This window comes from Xyrauchen texanus, chromosome 21, assembly GCF_025860055.1.
Source record: "Xyrauchen texanus isolate HMW12.3.18 chromosome 21, RBS_HiC_50CHRs, whole genome shotgun sequence".
In the NCBI taxonomy this organism is placed as follows: domain Eukaryota; kingdom Metazoa; phylum Chordata; class Actinopteri; order Cypriniformes; family Catostomidae; genus Xyrauchen; species Xyrauchen texanus.
The window spans coordinates 41,507,251-41,526,097 of NC_068296.1; the positions used below are offsets into that span (position 1 = coordinate 41,507,251).

The following is an 18,847-nucleotide window of genomic DNA, read 5'->3' on the forward strand; positions in this document are numbered from 1 at the left end:
GGGGAGCAGAAGGCTTTGAGAGTGACCGGATGTAAGGTCAAGAAAGGAACCTTAGTCAGGGTGTGGGTGCAAAACTGCTTTAGCCATTCCTGGGGCAAAATCTAAGCAGGCTGGCAAGACAGACAGAGCCTGTAGATCCCCAATTATTTTAAGAGAGGTGATTGCCATAAGAAAAAACATCTTGAAAGTCAGAAGTTTATCAGACGCTGACTCTAGAAGTTCGAAGGGGGTCTCAACCAGACCCTCAAGGACTATTGCTAAGTCCCATGAAGGGGTCCTGGTCCTAGCAGGTAACTTGATAACTTCAGGTGAAAACCCATGTCCCTCAGTTGGTACCCTTTAGGGGCCAAACATCAAGGTTTTACAGATCAAGCTGGGGATGAAATATTGTCATTAGCTTTTTAATGAATAAAAGGCTAATGCTTTTTTAAATCAAGTACAAAAATTTTCATTTTATAGATTGAAAATAAACCAACGAACATATAAATTACTAAACTTGTAGCATAATTTATCCTTCTTTCACACAGTAAATGTCACTATCCCTTTTTATTAACGGTCCATCTCATGAGACGTCCAGAGATCCATAATAACACTCCTCAGGACACTGAGGCGAATGTAGCTGCAAGGTGGGAGAACCTGGAGAAGGAGATCATAGCTACTGGATTTTGTGAAACATGACATATTGTATATCAGGATGAGTATACTGTGAAAAGTTATTTGATAAAATAAAAAAATATTTTCATTATGATTATAATATAATTATTAATTGTTTTTTGGTACAATTTGGTAATATGGGTAAATCCATGTTGTACTATTGTACTTCCAGAGCCTAAATAACACAATCTTAACCTTAATAATTGTATACTTTTGATGCATCTAGCAATCCATTTGGAAGCACCCTGTCATATTCAGGATTTCCTCCATGGATTGGACAACACACAAAAACCAGTGATTCACTTCCAGAAACTTTTTTAAGGTCTATCTCAGAGTGACAGGGTGAGCACTGTAAGACATGATGGCAAGGAAATCGTAAGGACCTGATTTGACAAATACTTGACTCAAGATCGGTACTGTCAAAAACTCATTTTTGACTTTCAAAAATTCACTTTAACATGGAACACATTGACATTAACTTCTGTTTTCCTGAAAATATATAAATCTAAAGTAATTTTTCCTCAGCACAAAAAGGAAGATTTGATAAGAACCAGCAAATGTCTTGGAGTGTCTGCAAGTGGACCAAACACAGACATGATAAACAGGCTTGCGGAACTTCTGCTTACAAGGATGTTTACCACTAAATGTTCATGAAACTAAAACAAGCTTCATACAACACAAGTCAAAAGGGTCCAGCTCTCCCACACGATCCATCAAGTCACAGTTCATCATGTCATAGTCAGTTCTCACACTTGATCCGTCGCGTCACCGTCCAGCTCTCTAGGAGTGGTGGTGGCGTAGTGGCTAAAACGCAGGGCTGTTAATCAGATGGTCGTTGGTTCTAACCCCACGGCCACCACCATTGTGTCCTTGAGCAAGGCACTTAACTCCAGGTTGTTCCAGGGGGATTGTCCCTATAATAATTGCACTGTAAGTCGCTTTGGATAAAAGCGTCTGCCAAATGCATAAATGTAAATGTAAATGTAGCACTCACACACGATCCGTCACGTCACAGCCAGCACTCACACACGATCCAGTGCATCACAGCCAGTACTCACACACGATCCGTAGCGTCACAGCCAGCTCTCACACGCGATCCGTCGCCTCGCAGCCAGCACTCACACACGATCCGGCGCGTCACAGCCAGCACTCACACACGATCCATCGCATCACAGCCAGTACTCACACACGATCCGTAGCGTCACAGCCAGCTCTCACGTGCAATCCGTCGCCTCGCAGCCAGCTCTCACATTTGATCCGTCGCCTCGCAGCCAGCTCTCCCACACGATCCATCACGTTGCAGTCCAGCGCTCACACACGATCTGTCGCGTCACAGCCAGCAGTCACACATGATCCGTCACGTCACAGCCTGTACTCACACACGATCCGTAGCGTCACAGCCAGCTCTCACACACAATCCGTCGCCTCCTAGTCCAGCTCTCACACACAATCTGTCACATCACAGTCCAGCTCTCACACGTGATCCATCACATCACAGTCCACCTCTCCCACACGATCCATCAAGTCAAAGTCCAGCTCTCACACGCAATCCGTCGCGTCACTGTCCAGCTCTCACACACAATCTGTCACATCACAGTCCAGCTCTCCCACACGATCCATCAAGTCACAGACCATCTCTCACACGTGATCCATCACATCAAAGTCCAGCTCTCCCAAACGATCCGTAGCATCACAGCCAGCTCTCACGCGCGATCCATCGCCTCGCAGCCACCTCTCACACTTGATCCGTCGCCTTGCAGCCAGCACTTACACACGATCTGTCGCATCACAGCCAGCACTCACACATGATCCGTCGCATCACAGTCAGTACTCACACGCGATCTGTAGCATCGCAGCCAGCTCTCACACGCGATCCGTTGCCTCGCAGCCAGCTCTCACACTTGATCCGTCACGTCGCTGTCCGGCTCTCACACTTGATCCGTCACGTCGCTGTCCGGCTCTCACACACGATCTGTCGCGTCAAGGTCCAGCTCTCACACACAATCTGTCACATCACAGCCAGCTCTCACACTTGATCCGTCACGTCCGTCCAGCTCTCACACATGAGCCGTCGCGTCACAGCCAGTACTCACACACGATCCGTCGCCTCGCAGCCAGCTCTCACACGCGAGCCATCGCCTCGCAGTCCAGCTCTCACACACAATCCGTCACATCATAGTCCAGCTCTCACACACAATCCGTCACATCACTGTCCAGCTCTCACACACAATCCGTCACATCACAGTCCAGCTCTCACACACAATCTGTCACATCACGGTCCAGCTCTCCACACGATCCATCAAGTCACAGTCCATCAAGTTACCGTCCAGCTCTCACACATGATCCATCACATCACTGTCCAGCTCTCCCGCACGATCCATCAAGTCACAGTCCAGCTCTCACACGCGAGCCGTCGCGTCACAGCCAGTACTCACACACGAACTGTCGCCTCGCAGCCAGCTCTCACACGCAAGCCGTCGCCTCGCAGTCCAGCTCTCACACACAATCCATCACATCAAAGTCCAGCTCTCACACACAATCCGTAACATCACAGTCCAGCTCTCACACACAATCTGTCACATCACAGTCCAGCTCTCCCACACGATCCATCAAGTCACAGACCATCTCTCACACGTGATCCATCACATCAAAGTCCAGCTCTCCCAAACGATCCGTAGCATCACAGCCAGCTCTCACGCGCGATCCATCGCCTCGCAGCCACCTCTCACACTTGATCCGTCGCCTCGCAGCCAGCACTCACACACGATCCGTTGCGTCACAGCCAGCACTTACACACGATCTGTCGCATCACAGCCAGCACTCACACACGATCCGTCGCATCACAGTCAGTACTCACACGCGATCTGTAGCATCGCAGCCAGCTCTCACACGCGATCCGTTGCCTCGCAGCCAGCTCTCACACTTGATCCGTCACGTCGCTGTCCGGCTCTCACACTTGATCCGTCACGTCGCTGTCCGGCTCTCACACACGATCTGTCGCGTCAAGGTCCAGCTCTCACACACAATCTGTCACATCACAGCCAGCTCTCACACTTGATCCGTCACGTCCGTCCAGCTCTCACACATGAGCCGTCGCGTCACAGCCAGTACTCACACACGATCCGTCGCCTCGCAGCCAGCTCTCACACGCGAGCCATCGCCTCGCAGTCCAGCTCTCACACACAATCCGTCACATCATAGTCCAGCTCTCACACACAATCCGTCACATCACTGTCCAGCTCTCACACACAATCCGTCACATCACAGCCCAGCTCTCACACACAATCTGTCACATCACGGTCCAGCTCTCCACACGATCCATCAAGTCACAGTCCATCAAGTTACCGTCCAGCTCTCACACATGATCCATCACATCACTGTCCAGCTCTCCCGCACGATCCATCAAGTCACAGTCCAGCTCTCACACACGAGCCGTCGTGTCACAGCCAGTACTCACACACGAACTGTCGCCTCGCAGCCAGCTCTCACACGCAAGCCGTCGCCTCGCAGTCCAGCTCTCACACACAATCCATCACATCAAAGTCCAGCTCTCACACACAATCCGTAACATCACAGTCCAGCTCTCACACACAATCTGTCACATCCTGTCCAGCTCTCCCACACGATCCATCAAGTCACAGTCCATCAAGTCACAGTCCAGCTCTCACACGCGATCAGTCACATCACAGCCAGTACTCACACACGATCCGCAGCGTCACAGCCAGCTCTCACACGCGATCTGTCGCCTCGCAGCCAGCTCTCACACGTGATCTGTCGCCTCGCAGCCAGCTCTCACACGCAATCAGTCACCTCGCAGCCAACTCTCACACTTGATCTGTCGCCTCGCAGCCAGCTCTCACACACGATCCGTCGCCTCGCAGCCAGCTCTCACACACGATCCCTCATGTCGCCGCCCAGCTCTCACACACGATCCGTCGCGTCACAGCCACCACTCACACACGATCCTTAGCGCCACAGCCAGCTCTCACACACGATCTGTCACATCGCAGACCAGCTCTCACACACGATCCATTGCATTACAGCCAGCACTCACACACGATCTGTCGCGTCACAGTCGAGTGAGAGCTGAGGCAGGTTGAGTGAGAGCTGAACGAGATCCTAGGCAGGTCGAGTGAGAGCTGAGTGAGAGCCGAGGCAGGTCGAGAGAGAGCTGCCAGCGGTGATGGCAGGTCTCTGTGACAGCTCTCCCTGTCACGGAAGGATTTTACCCCGTCTTGGATAGTATCAGTGGAATAACTTTTTTAAATTACGTGTGTATTCAATGTATGTTCGTAATGGACATTTTTCAGCAGTTTTACAAACACTGTTCAAAAGATACAAGGTTCAAGGATTTCTGAAGTAAACCATATTATAATATCTTTATTTATGAGTCTAATGAATCTAAATGTATTAAATATATAAATTTTACCATGAAGTGTGCTTTAATATGAAACGAGAGATCCAAGGGTAGTTGTATGCAACTTTGTTGCGTCATAATTTTCACTTTTCTCACAGCTGATTGGTTCAAAATTGTTCGTTTGTGCAGATAAAACAAACGCTGTAACTATTTCCCTTCCTTAGATATAGAAAGAATGTTTCCGGGAACGGTGACATCATTCTCCACCCCATGTTGTCTAAATCACTCCAAACTGGTGTCATTCGTTTGTGTTTGATTTGTGCAGTTAAAATTAAATTAAATAATCTAACTTATTACATTACATAGAAATAATACAATTATCTCCCGGATCTGTGACGTCAGTCATGCATTTACCCCATGGCATCCAATTCACTCATTTTCGGTGCAGGTTTCTTACCATTGCTGTCATTGGTTTTTTTTCGTTCTTTTTTTCTCTTTACTTTTAATATTGACAGTTTGATCATTGGCAGTAACTTCAAGCTTCAAATCCAAATCACTATATGCCCTGTATTTGTGCGCGTGTAGCACTTGTTTGTATTCACCTCGTGTATATTGGTAATAACGTTTGCTCAATTAGCTAGTGTGTAACATGATATAAGTGCAGTTTATGTTCAAATTGGTTATTGATTATGCAACGACAATGATGGAATGATTGGATACGATAAACAGCTACAAAATAAATTGAGACAGTTGAAGCTTTTTATCTTCAAATTTGGGTAGTCTCTGCTTGCTTTTCTCAGAGAAAGCTGCATAAACAGTGAAGCAAGGACATGTGAGGTGTGTTTTATTAGGTTTCAAATATTTTAAAGCAATGGGTTGGGAGCCTGTTTTAGTTACCTGCCAAAAGTAATAGTAATAATAATAATAATAATACATAGTTTGATGAAAAAATGCCAACCATATGAAACCAACCTATGCTAGTTTTCTAGTCTTAGCTGTCTTAGCTTACACTGTTCATTTTAACGGCACAAATCGAGCACAACCGAATGACACTGGTTTGGAGCGATTCGGACGACATGGGGTGGAAAGTGACATCAAAGCCCCAAATCATATTTGTTATTTCTAAGGAATGGAAATAGATGAAGTGTTAATTTTAACACAATCGAACGCCGCCGTTTAGGAGCGATTTGAGCGAGATGGGGTGGAGAGTGACATCACACAGCCCAAAAAAGGATGCTTAATATTTCAAACACCAAACCAGCACAAACGTTAATTTTTACGGCACAAATTAGCACAAATGATTGGAATAGTTTTGGTGATTATTTAATTATATGGGGTGCCAACTTCACAGAGGTTCAAAGTTTGCATAAGTAGACGTGTTGTGGGGATTTGACTATTGAACATTTAACTTTTTCATTTAATTCTGCTCAAATTAACGAAATGACTTGAATAAAGATTTGTTAATTTTGCTGAAGGAGACTCAAAGATCAGTAAGTCAGTAAAATGATCCGATCTTCCCATCACTACTGTCTTTAGCTATTAAGCCACCCACAGCTGGGACCAGCTTCCAGAAGAGGTATGATGTGCACTAACTTGAGTCACATTCAATTCCAGACTCAAAACACATCTGTTTAGCTGTGCATTTATTTACTGAGCACAGTGCTGCACTTACTGATTGCACTATATCAGTTAATTTCTGTATTCTTTTTTCTATCCTTTACTGTTTTAAAACATATGGCAAGTGTGAGCCGAAAAGTGGTTTCACTTTCATGTGAAGTAGTCACTGTCAGTCATGTTTTAATGTACTCTGAACCCAGGGCCTGGGCCAAGATGTTGCCGAGTTACAGTAACAGCAAACTATGGAGATACAATAATATCAAAGCATCTCACAAATGCATATGACGGTCCACAAATGTGTTTAGCTGAAAAATCCAATCCATATTTTTCATTGAAACTGCTCAAAGACATTTTAAGATATTACAGCTTCATTTTTTGTTACAGCATAATTTTCTGTAAAGCATCTTTGAAATTATGTCTGTTGTGAAAAGCACTATACAAATAGAAATGACTTGACTAACTTGTGATCAGATTTCTAAGGGAGGGTACGGTGGCCAAGGGGTGCACAACACAACCAAATTAGCAAAGCAAATAAAAGTTGAAAGCACCATGAAATGAAGTCACAGCACAACAAATTAAACCTACAACACAATGTAAAAACCAAAGCACAATGGAAATTAAGACAAAACACAAAGGAAAAGCCACAATACAACAGAATTATCAAACAATAAATATTTATAAAAATGCTCCTGACATCAAGGCTGGAAGTGGGAAGGACTCGCTGGCCGAAGTGGGGGATGAGGTGCTAAATAAATCAAAACTGTGTTAAATAGTCACCCTTTGCCTAGAATTTGCAAACATGTACTCTTGACATTATGTCAACCAACTTCTTGAAATTTCACCATGGGATGCTTTTTAAACAGAATTTAAGAAGTTCCCATCTATGTTGGGCACTTATTGGCGGTTTTTCTTTATTTCTCCTCATCAAGTGGAGACTCTTCCAATTCCTTTCCTTCAACATTGCTTTGACTGAAATCGTGACCACTGCTAATAACCATGATGCCACTTGTGATTCACAAGCTGGGTTTCCATGGAAATGTTTAAAAAAAAAAACACAAAAAAAAAACGCATTTCTAAAAATGTAACTATTCATTGCACGTTATACCCAATACATCATGTGCATTATTTTGAGGGTGACCGTCTTGTCATAGTGGAGCATATGAATAGCCTCCTTGCTTCGAGGGAGAGTTTTATTTGGAGGATTGGAGCAATTGTACATAATTTTAATAAAAACCTAACCCGCCAGGTGACGCACAAGAAAAAGTGTAATGTCTGATATAATGAGGGCTGAAATGGGCTGCGATGCCCAAACATCGCCAGACTCCGCATACCTGTCAGTGCCAGCTTTGGGTTAAACACTTCCGAATGCCAAGGACTTTGTTTGAAGGATTGTGTGCCAAGGTCGAACCTTTCATTGGGCCAGTCATATCAAGCCATCACACACTCATAACACATGCACGAATGGTTAAAACATCATCATCATCACATCATCAATTTGCAAATAAATAGTTTCCTTCACCTTAATGTGCATTTTCATTTATGTAAAACTCTAGAAAACACAACTTCTCCTAGTTATAGTGCACTTTATCTTGACCAATACTTTATTATATTTTTCAAAAAGAATAAATGTAAAAAGCTACCAATTGCCCCAGAAATACATTTGTCACACACAGGAGAGGAAATAAGTTTCATTCTAAAACGTTTCAAGGGTGTATAATATATTCTGTGGATTACGTTGTAGTTTACCAGCTGGTGGGCAGGGTTTTTAGACGAGACTGAAACATTTTGCCATATTGTTTCCCAATCAAAACTGCGATCCTGTGCTCCAAGCTCTCTGTCCCAAATTTGAGTAAGGCAAGGCAAGGCAAGGCAAGGCAAGTTTATTTATATAGCACATTTCATACACAATGGTAATTCAAAGTGCTTTACATAGAAGAGATTAAAATAAGAATAAAAAAATAAGAATAATTGAAACAGTTTAGAATAAAATAAAATACAGTACAAACAGTCGGACACACAGTGGCACAGTGCTCATTCAGTAAATGCACAGCTAAACAGATGTGTTTTGAGTCTGGATTTGAATGTGACTACTGTAGGAGCACATCTGATCTCTTCTGGAAGCTGGTTCCAGCTGCGGCTGGCATAAAAGCTAAAAGCAGACTCTCCTTGCTTAGAGTGAACCCTTGGTATTTCTAGCTGATGTGATCCTAATGATCTGAGTGATCTGTTGGGTTTATATTTAGTGAGCAATATGCAATATATTGCAATATATTGAGGTCCTAGCCCATTGAGTGATTTATATACCAGTAATAATACTTTAAAATCAATCCTAAATGTAACTGGGAGCCAGTGTAAAGACCTGAGGACTGGTGTGATATGTTCATATTTTCTGGTTCTGCTCAGAATCCTGGCAGCAGCGTTCTGTATGAGCTGCAACTGTCTTATGGTCTTTTTGGGAAGGCCAGTGAGGAATCCATTACAATAATCCACCCTGCTGGTGATGAAAGCATGCACAAGTTTCTCTAGGTCTTGACTGGAAACAAAGCATCTAATTCTTGCAATATTTTTCAGATGATAGTATGCTGATTTAGTTATTGCTTTGACATGACTACTGAAACTAAGGTCTGACTGTAGAGACACACCAAGATTCCTGACTTGATTTTTAGTTGTTTGACCCCTAGCGTCAAGGTATGCATTCACCTTGAGAAAGTCATCTTTGTTTCCAAACACAATGACTTCAGTTTTGTCTTTGTTTAACTGAAGAAAGTTTTGGCACATCCAACTGTTAACTTCATCAATGCATTGGCACAGGGAGTCAGTGTGGCTGTAATCGTTAGGTGATAGGGCTAAGTAGATCTGTGTGTCGTCTGCATAGCTGTGGTAAGCAATTTGGTTCTTTCTCATTATTTGGCTCATTGGGAGCATATACAGTTTGAACAGGAGTGGCGCAAGAATTAAGCCTTGAGGGACTCCGCATGTCATGGACGTCCACTCAGACTTATGGTCTCCTATACTCACATAATAACCTCTCCCTTCTAAGTATGACCTGAACCATTTTAGGACCATCCCAGAAAGCCCCAACCAGTTTTCCAACCTGTCAAGAAGTATGTTGTGATCAACAGTGTCAAATGCAGCACTGAGGTCGAGTAGTACCAGTACTGATAATTTGCCTGTATCAGTATTTAAGCGAATATCGTTTATTAACTTTATGAGCGCTGTCTCTGTGCTGTGATGCGATCAGAAACCAGATTGAAAATTGTCAAAGTATCCATTTGAGTTCAAGAATTTGTTCAGCTGATTGAAGACAACTTTTTCAATGATCTTGCCTATGAAAGGCAGATTTGAGATCAGTATATAGTTGCTTAATATGGTCTTATTCAGATTGCTCTTTTTCAAGAGGGGCTTGACAACTGCAGTTTTCAGGGAGTTTGGAAAACTCCCAGAGAGAAGTGAAGAGTTTATCACTTCTAGGAGATCTGCTTCTAAACAGTTGAACACACTTTTGAAAAAAGATGTGGGAAGTGCATCAAGGGCGCAGGTTGATGTTTTAAGGTGCTGTACGGTTTCTTCCAAAATGTTGCCATCAATTTCTTTCCCAGATAGCAGAAGATGTTATTTCAACATGGAATTTTGGTTGAAATGGTTGATTTATGGTTATGGTTGAAATGTGTTGGTGAATCAACCACTGAAGAATTGAAAGTTGAAAAAATGTTATTGAATCCACGTTGAATTATGGTTGAATTTAATGGTTGAATTGCAAACATTAGATCAATGTTTAATCAATGCTGTCAAAGTTAAACAGGCGGGACGCACGAGGAGTGGCGGTTACTGCTAGGTGAGACCATTAAGATGAGGGGTTTATATATTTTTAATTATTATATTTTTAATTAAACACAATGCTTGGACGATTGATTGTGATGGTTTTTTAACATGTATCTTAGGTTATGTGTGTAACCTGTACAGAGAACAAATAAAAAACAAGTAAGAAACCAAAAACATATTTCTTTGGAACGGTCCATATCAGTTTCTAGCTGCTACCGTTAGACCTGCAGTTAGCCAGCGCCATTTCCAGTGACTGCTCATACCCACTCCTGCTTGTGGTAAGTTTTAACTGACTTATGTTTTAAAAAAATAAAAATAAACATGTTGTTTGTTTTGGCACTTTGTCGTTAAATGGAAACTTTATCACTCAATAAGGGAATGACCATGATTGATTTATGTGAATAGTGCTAGAGCTAGTTAGCTAGCAGGTAACGCTAGCTACAATTTAAACAGTTGCTGTAGTGACAACAAGTCAACGATATTGTTGCAAAAGTGCGAGCCGAGTGTGTCACTAGCGAGGAGGGATCAGATCCGTAACGTTTCAAAGTTAACAGAAAACTTGTAAAATGAGGCGCGGGCGCGATCAAACTGTGTGTGTGTGTGTGTGAGAGAGAGAGTGAGGCGCGGGCGCGATTAAACTGTGTGTGTGTGTTTGTGTGTGAGTGAGAGAGAGAGAGAGAGAGAGCGCGGGCGCTGATCGAACAGTGGAAACATAAAAACATACTGTCATTTTGTGGACATCATACAGGGACATAAAACAATAAAACACAACATTGTGCTTTTGTCACACTCTAAACTCTTGTCAAACTGTAACCTACAACTGTCACCCAACCAAAAATCTAATCTGTTTGTTTTTAAGTTACATTCTACATTGATTAAAAAAGAAAATCAAATGTGTTTTTAATAGTAGTATTATTTTATACGGAAATCAATTAGTTATAATTCAGATGAGAATAAAGTTAGGGTTAATTAAAATGAAGGAAAACAAATATATTGATCTGAAATATAGCAAATTAATTTTAAATTAATTCAGGTACAATTACCAAACATATCTCAAGGTCTTTTTGTCTTTTTAATAATTTAATTAATAAACGAATTATATAAAACTATTGTCAGTGCACTACAAATAAACTGGTTATATGCCTTTATTAATAAAACTTATTTAAAAAATACAAGGCTTAACACATTTATAAAAATGCCTTCTGCATTTCTTCTGCAAAAAAAAAAAAATATCGGCCGATATATCGGTTTATCGGATTTTAAAACCAACAAATATTTGTATCGGTATCGGCCTTCAAAATCCTTTATCGGTCGGGCTCTAATTTATACTAGTATCTGGTTATTATGATGATGATTATCATTAGCCGTAGTATTAGTATTATTAATAGTAGATATCTATCTATCTATCTATCTATCTATCTATCTATCTATCTATCTAATATTAATAATACTAATACTACAGCTAATGATAATCATCATCATAATAAGATACCACCTAAGCCATATCTTTTCTGAAAGCATATACCCTCAGGATGAGATCCAACATGGTCTGACATATGCCACCCTTACCATTATTATTATTAGACCTGCATCCATCCATCCTCCTTATCCTTTCTTTCCTTGAAATACTTGTATGCAAATTAGTGCATAGTTAAGAACTTTATGCCTCATTTGCGAATACAAACATAAAAGCACTTGGATATGGATGTCCATGTCCCACAGGCCGCAGCCAGACATTAATGAGGCATTGGGAAAAGGAGCAGTAGCCCCAGGCCCTTGCCACTAGGGGGCCCCGGAGCAGTAATTGAAATGCTTGCTTTTGTCCTATAAACCCTTATTGAGTGGTAATGTTTAAGTTTGTGGGGTGTGTGTGTGTGTGTGTGTGTGTGTGTGGAGGGGGTTATGAAATTAGACGTGAAAATGACGGGTCTAAACAGTGTGGGTTTAGTGATATTTACCTGATACTAACAAAGTTATGAAGTCCATTAAGGGTGCTGCTGTCATATAGTCTATCCCTGTGTTCCAATACCCATACTTCCCGTACTTACTATTTAGGCTGCATCCGAAGTGAATGGAGCTTATAAGTACTGGAAGTATAGGTATTGCCTGCTTGATTTAAATCTGTATGACAATATGGCCGCACATACTTCTAGGAGGCTTTGTGCTTCATCAGTGCCTCAAATTTTTACTTAATCTACTTAGCAGAAACAGCTTTAATGCAACAGTTGTTTACAGCACATTGATTTTCTCTCTTCTCCTTTTCAGGATCCAAGACAAGCAGAGTCACATTTATTGCTACCAATTAAATACAAAGGTTTGTACTCTGGTGACAGCATCTGCATAATGTCTTCTTATAGGGCATCTTGTAAAGCTAAAAGACGCAAAGTCAAAAAATTAGTGAGGGACACAGAGCAGGATATTCTGTTTGAATATAATTTATCAGCTGTTAATTCCAGTTTTGAAACCACAAATCCTATCACAATCTCTTCTGAGTGCCAGTTAGATGGTTTCCCAACAACTTCTGACTTCTCACTAAACAGACCACTAGTCAACAGTGATCTGCAGGAACATATCGACTTGTGCACTGCACAGATAGATTCAGATTTAGATTGTGAACCAGTGGCTGACGAAATAGAACCTGAAAGTGACAGTGACAGTGGCCCTGGCAGTGATGATGATGAGCCTAATGAAGACTTCTTAAAAACAAGCTTAAAATATTGGGCCACATCCTATTCTGTGTCTCTTGTTGCACTGTCCTCTTTGCTCTCCATCTTAAGGGTGTTTCACCCCACCCTTCCCAAAGATGCAAGAACATTACTTGGAACACAAGCAAGTGTGCCTACCACTAAAATAGAAGGCGGAGAATACTATCATTTTGGGATAGTACAGGGAGTACTTTCACGGTTGCAATGTTTGAGTTTACCAGCAACTCTGACTACTCTTGTTTTACAATTCAATGTGGATGGTCTACCTTTATTCAAAAGTTCAAAGCTTCAGTTCTGGCCCATACTTGGTTGTCTGAAATGTGACTACACTAAGTCCCCTTTTCTTGTTGGTATCTTTTGTGGTGAAGGCAAGCCAAAGAGTCTTTCTCAGTACCTTGAACAATTTGTTGGAGATCTTAAGAATGTTCTGAGTAATGGCATTATCTATCTTGACAAGCAGTTTGAAGTTCTGGTTTCCTCTTTTATTTGTGATGCTCCAGCCAGAGCCTTCGTTAAACAGATTAAGTCACATAATGGGTATGCAGGATGTGACAAGTGTTTTCAAGAGGGAGTATGGCGAAACAAAATGACATATCCAGAAACCAAAGTGAGGCTAAGGACAGACGACAGTTTCAAGGATAGGGTTGATGAGGAGCACCACATTGGAACCAGTCCTTTATCTGAGGTGGTTAATATGGTGTCAATGTTTCCAATAGACTACATGCATCTCAGCTGTCTCGGGGTAACTCGAAAACTTTTGAATATGTGGTTAAAGGGGAAGAAGACAACAAGGCTTCCGTCACACACTGTAGGGACAATTTCTGAGAAACTCCTCAAGCTGCGCTCCCACATGCCCTGTGAATTTAATAGAAAACCAAGGGCACTAGCTGAACTGGATCGGTGGAAAGCCACTGAGTTCCGTTCATTTATGCTTTATTGGGGCCCAATTGTTTTGAAGGACTGTGTTCCAACTGACATATATGACAACTTTATGTTGTTTTCCGTTGCCATGTATTTGCTGCTTTCCCCAGGTATTTCTGAGGAAATGCTATCTTTTGCAGAGAGGGTAATGGTGTCTTTTGTTCAGCACTATGGGCAGTTATACGGAACAGATGAAATTGTTTACAATGTACACCAGCACATTCATTTGGCTGAGGAATACAAGCACTTTGGCTCTCTTGATAGCATTTCAGGATTCCCCTTTGAAAACTATCTGGGACAAATTAAGCGACTTGTGCGCAAACCACACCAGCCTCTACAGCAAATAGTTAAAAGGTTATCGGAAATTACATATATTGAAGCACCAAATCCCAAAAATGAACAAATATTACACAAAATCCACACTGATGGTCCTTTGCCCCACCAGTTCACATCCTCTAAACAGTACAAGAAGGTTTCCACTAATCAGTTCACTTTATCAACAAAGGTGGGAGACAATTGTATTGAAGTGGCAGATTGCTTTGCGTTAGTGGTGAATATTCTGAAGTCAGATAAAGATGTATATGTAATGTACAGAAGATTCAGAAACAAACAGCCATACTATATGTACCCCTGTGATTCAACGTACATTGGAACACACAAGGTCAGTAGACTTGAAGAAAACGCAGGGATAGGCAAACTAAGCTGTATCAAGCGAAAATGTCTTTTTTTCCCAGATGGAGATGGTGGCATAGCAATACCACTGCTTCATCATGGGATGATGTATTAGTAGGGGTTCTCAGGGTAGGGGTTCTCAGGTGGGGGGGATAACTAGTTCCATTTAGTTGAGTTAATTTAGTTCCTTTTCAGTTGTTAGAGGACATGGAGTATTTATTATTTTTTCTTTAAAGATGGATCAGGTGCTGTACTCAGTAGTACAATTCCCTAATGGTGGGACGGCCATAGTTCTGCAGAGCTGGCTGAGAGATAACACACTGCTATGGCCACCCAAAAAAATTCCACGTGCAAAGGCTTTGCAACAAAGGATGGAGCCAGATAGTACATGGATCACCTACAGCGATGTCCGCCAACTAATTACATGTCGTGAGTATGATCTGTGCAACCCATATGCAAATTAATGGGAAAACTACACACTAAACATACACACTACAATTTACTCTTGAAAGTTGCCCATTTTTCATTTCTGTCATACATAATATACATACATTAAGGTATGGTATAAGATGTATAGGTTTTGCTACAGCCAAAATGTATCTATATGATGTTTTCTAGATATATGACAGTTGTATAAGTAAGAATAAGTATAAGTATATATACTCTTTTGATCCAGTGAGGGAAATTTGGTCTCTGCATTTATCCCAATCCGTGAATTAGTGAAACACACTCAGCACACAGTGAACACACAGTGAGGTGAAGCACACACTAACCCCGGCGCAGTGAGCTGCCTGCAACAACAGCGGCGCTTGGGGAGCAGTGAGGGGTTAAGTACCTTGTGACAGAAATGAAAAATGGGCTTGCTGACCGGAAACTAGTACTAGTGACTTGAGTTTTAAGGAAAACTATGGGAAAATGGTGTTGTTTTCCTCTGCATTCTCCAGAAACATATGAAGAAGCCAGGCGAGGAGAACACAAGTACAACACCACATTGTGTGCAACCACTGAGATTGAGTCAGAGGAGGAAAAAGAAGAACGGGAGAAAAGGAAATCAAAGTAAGTGATGTTCACTGGAAGTTACTTCTGTCCCCTCACAATTGAACTAGTTATCTATTATTATTTATAATAATTAATAGTAAGGAGGTCACAGCAGCATTATTTTATCTTGACTTTGGCTTGATATAAAATGGACTGATGTGTTTATTTTTATTCAGGCCAAATCCACTGTATATGGATTCTGACTCTGATGAGCCATCTGGCGAGGTGAAGAAACCACGGGTTTTACGCCCGCCTAATGTCAGAGTTCCAGAATCCTGGTCACAACTGGCAAGAAATGGTAGGTCACATGTATTTCTGCCCTGTAACTGACCCTACCTCTTTGTATCATACAACACCATGTTCTATTCTCTACACCTAACTAACCTATTCATTTATCATGTATACAAACCTTGCTGCCCTGTAACTGACCCTACCTCTTTGTAACATACAACCCAGGTGGCTCTAAACACCATTGAATTGAATGTATTGTAGAATTAGATCATGCTTTTAGGTTGAGAGTTGTGCAAAAACTAATCATGTTTCACACAACTGTTTTGTCCCTTTTGCAGATATGTTTGCAGGTGCCAGTGCATCAAATGCATCAGCACAATTTCACCATGGTAAGCTCTCAAATAATGGCCAGTAGTCATATAAGCCTCTGTATGTGTCTTTTGTAAAATAATTTAATTCACTGACTTTTGCATTCCTTATTGTGTGTGTCAGAAATGATGGCAGCATCCGCCGCGGCGCTGGGCCGTACCACCAGCTGCAGGTCCCACAGAGAGAGGGTATGATGCCATACTTCCAGCAACACTTTTTGTACAGCCGTGGACACAGAATTCCACAATGAAATTGACATAGCATGACATAAAATGACGTCCTTTGGTAGCTGACAACACAATCTGCCCTCTCAAAGTTTTGTTGATGGTCCCAATATATAAATTAATATCTTTGTTTTGCAGGTGCCAGTATATCACCGTATGGGACCATGCACACCCCATTTCGTGCCCCACAAGGTGAAAATGGGCAGCTTTTGAAAGGCAAGTCTATTAGAAAATGTTGTGCTATGTAACCACAGAAGTATTTTGCACATTTTTATCTCATGACAATTTGTTTTTACCCTTGTTTAAGACCTCGCCATCCAAAAGATGACAGGGATGCTTGCCGAAGTGCTAGTGGTGGTGAAGGAACTTTCACGAGATGTGCAGTTCATCATGGGGGAAATGGCCGAGGGTAGAACCCCAGCTAGTGGACCAGCCACAAGCCGAGAGCCGTTCCCCGTCCAGCTGCCTATCACAAACGAGGAGGACTTTAATGAGGCCGAAGCCCTCTTAAAAACAGAGGCAGTCCGACAAAAGATGGTAATTTGTTTGATAAACTGAGCTGCATAATGAGACATTCTGCATATTAGGCGGGGCCTTACCAGGTGCTGTTGGGCCTTACTGCGCACCCCACCCCTACCCCATAATCCAACAAAACCAATTGTTTTTGAAAGGTCTGACCATGCTGAACATTGATCAGAATGTTAAGTAAGGGATAATGTATAGAACGCCGGTCATTATCGAGATTCGCCTTGTGAATCAAGTAGAAAGACTTTACATTTTGGTCTCTACTATTTAGGGAAATCCAATATACCACTCAAAACTTACATTTTCTGAAAGCTTATGTCCTCTAGATGTTATTAAACATGCATAGACAGATGTTACACCTTCCCCTAGCTCATGGAGAGTCATGTTCCTGTAATGGATTTCCCAACATTTCTACATTTTCAACATTTTAACATTTCACTGTTTTTTATCCATGTTCCGCATGGTCGGACCTTTAACACCAGTGTTCCAATTGAGTTACATCAACAGGCAAACTGGAATTGTACTTAAATCCATTTTTCCTCACATCTCAATAGATTGTCCGCTTGGCCATGGTGGGAGGCACCAGCTCGACCTGCATGATCAGGAGGATGCTGGCAGCAGCCTTAACAAACGGCCTGGCCTGTAAATTTAGTTGGGCAGGGAAAGCGTACAAACACAGTGAGGCCAAGCTGCCATTTAGGGAAACTTGCCTGCAAGACTGCATGTTTGGTGAGTTTAACTTAATATTCCTTGTGCTGTTTTCAGCTGGCAACAAGTTATTTCAACCCAACTGATGCAATGAGTATCTTATCATTCCTAAAACAACCATTTTGGATTCATGTCTTTCAGTTGCTTCTCGGCAGTGTGACAGGAAGCTCACACAGCAGGCCTTCAGTGACATCGTGAAGAACTGGCTACGTTACGCCCCTTGGCGTGCAGGAGGCTTAAAGAAAAATTAGATGTAAGTGAATTTGATATTCCTAATATTACTAAATAGCTGTTGCATAAGTTGCTCTGCAAAATGTTTCATCGTGAGTGCTGACATGTTGTCTCTGCTTCTCTCCCACAGTGTCCTCTTCAGATGTGCTATGGCCCTGCACACATACAAGCCCACTCACACACATAGCATCACCCCCTTGTTCTTCATGTTTTGTTTGTTGCATTAAAAAAAAAGAAAAAAAAATCTTAAAAAAATCTAATAAATGTTTTTATCCATATAACTAAATGAATCCAAAATGTGTCTGTTGTTATTATAGGGTTAGTCCTATTGTTGGTGGCAGTCTTAGGCCTACTGCTAAATAGAGTGTATTTTCAATGGAGGTTGATGTTGATTGTTCTGCAAGATACAATGCCCATCACTCATTTTAATATATATATATATATATATATATATATATATATATATATTAATGCATATAAATTAATTTTATACCTTTTAGATAATGGTTGAACCAATATTGATTCAGTAACATTATTTCAACATAAAATCAACATAAAATCAACTTAAATTGATTTGTAGATTCTCATTAGATGATGGTTGATTCACCATTGATTAAGTAACATTATTTCAACATAAAATCAACTGAAATTTAAATGTAGATTCTCATTTAGATGATGGTTGAATCACCATTGATTAAATGTCAGTATGGTTGAAAATCTGATGTTGATTCAACACAAAAGTAGAGGGGACACTTTCAACATCGGATCAATGT

The 18,847-nt window shown here is 41.6% G+C and overlaps 1 protein-coding gene across 1 annotated transcript; it reads left to right on the forward strand.

Moving 5' to 3' along the window:
* The first annotated feature begins 15,978 nt into the window (after nt 1-15,978).
* Nucleotides 15,979-18,355, forward strand: LOC127661502 (uncharacterized). Its single transcript, XM_052152235.1, has 8 exons — nt 15,979-16,084; nt 16,356-16,428; nt 16,510-16,574; nt 16,749-16,826; nt 16,918-17,147; nt 17,690-17,864; nt 17,985-18,096; nt 18,205-18,355. The coding sequence occupies exons 1-7, from the start codon at nt 15,979-15,981 to the stop codon at nt 18,092-18,094; spliced, it is 837 nt and encodes a 278-aa protein (XP_052008195.1). The 3' UTR covers nt 18,095-18,096; nt 18,205-18,355.
* Nucleotides 18,356-18,847: the final 492 nt, after the last annotated feature.

Excerpts from the sequence above, each read along its gene's own strand:
- LOC127661502 (XM_052152235.1), top strand. The coding sequence starts at position 15,979 with ATGGATTCTGACTCTGATGAGCCATCTGGCGAGGTGAAGAAACCACGG. Across the intron at positions 16,085-16,355 it reads GTCACAACTGGCAAGAAATG|ATATGTTTGCAGGTGCCAGT; the intron begins GTAGGTCACATG and ends TCCCTTTTGCAG. Across the intron at positions 17,148-17,689 it reads AGGCAGTCCGACAAAAGATG|ATTGTCCGCTTGGCCATGGT; the intron begins GTAATTTGTTTG and ends ACATCTCAATAG.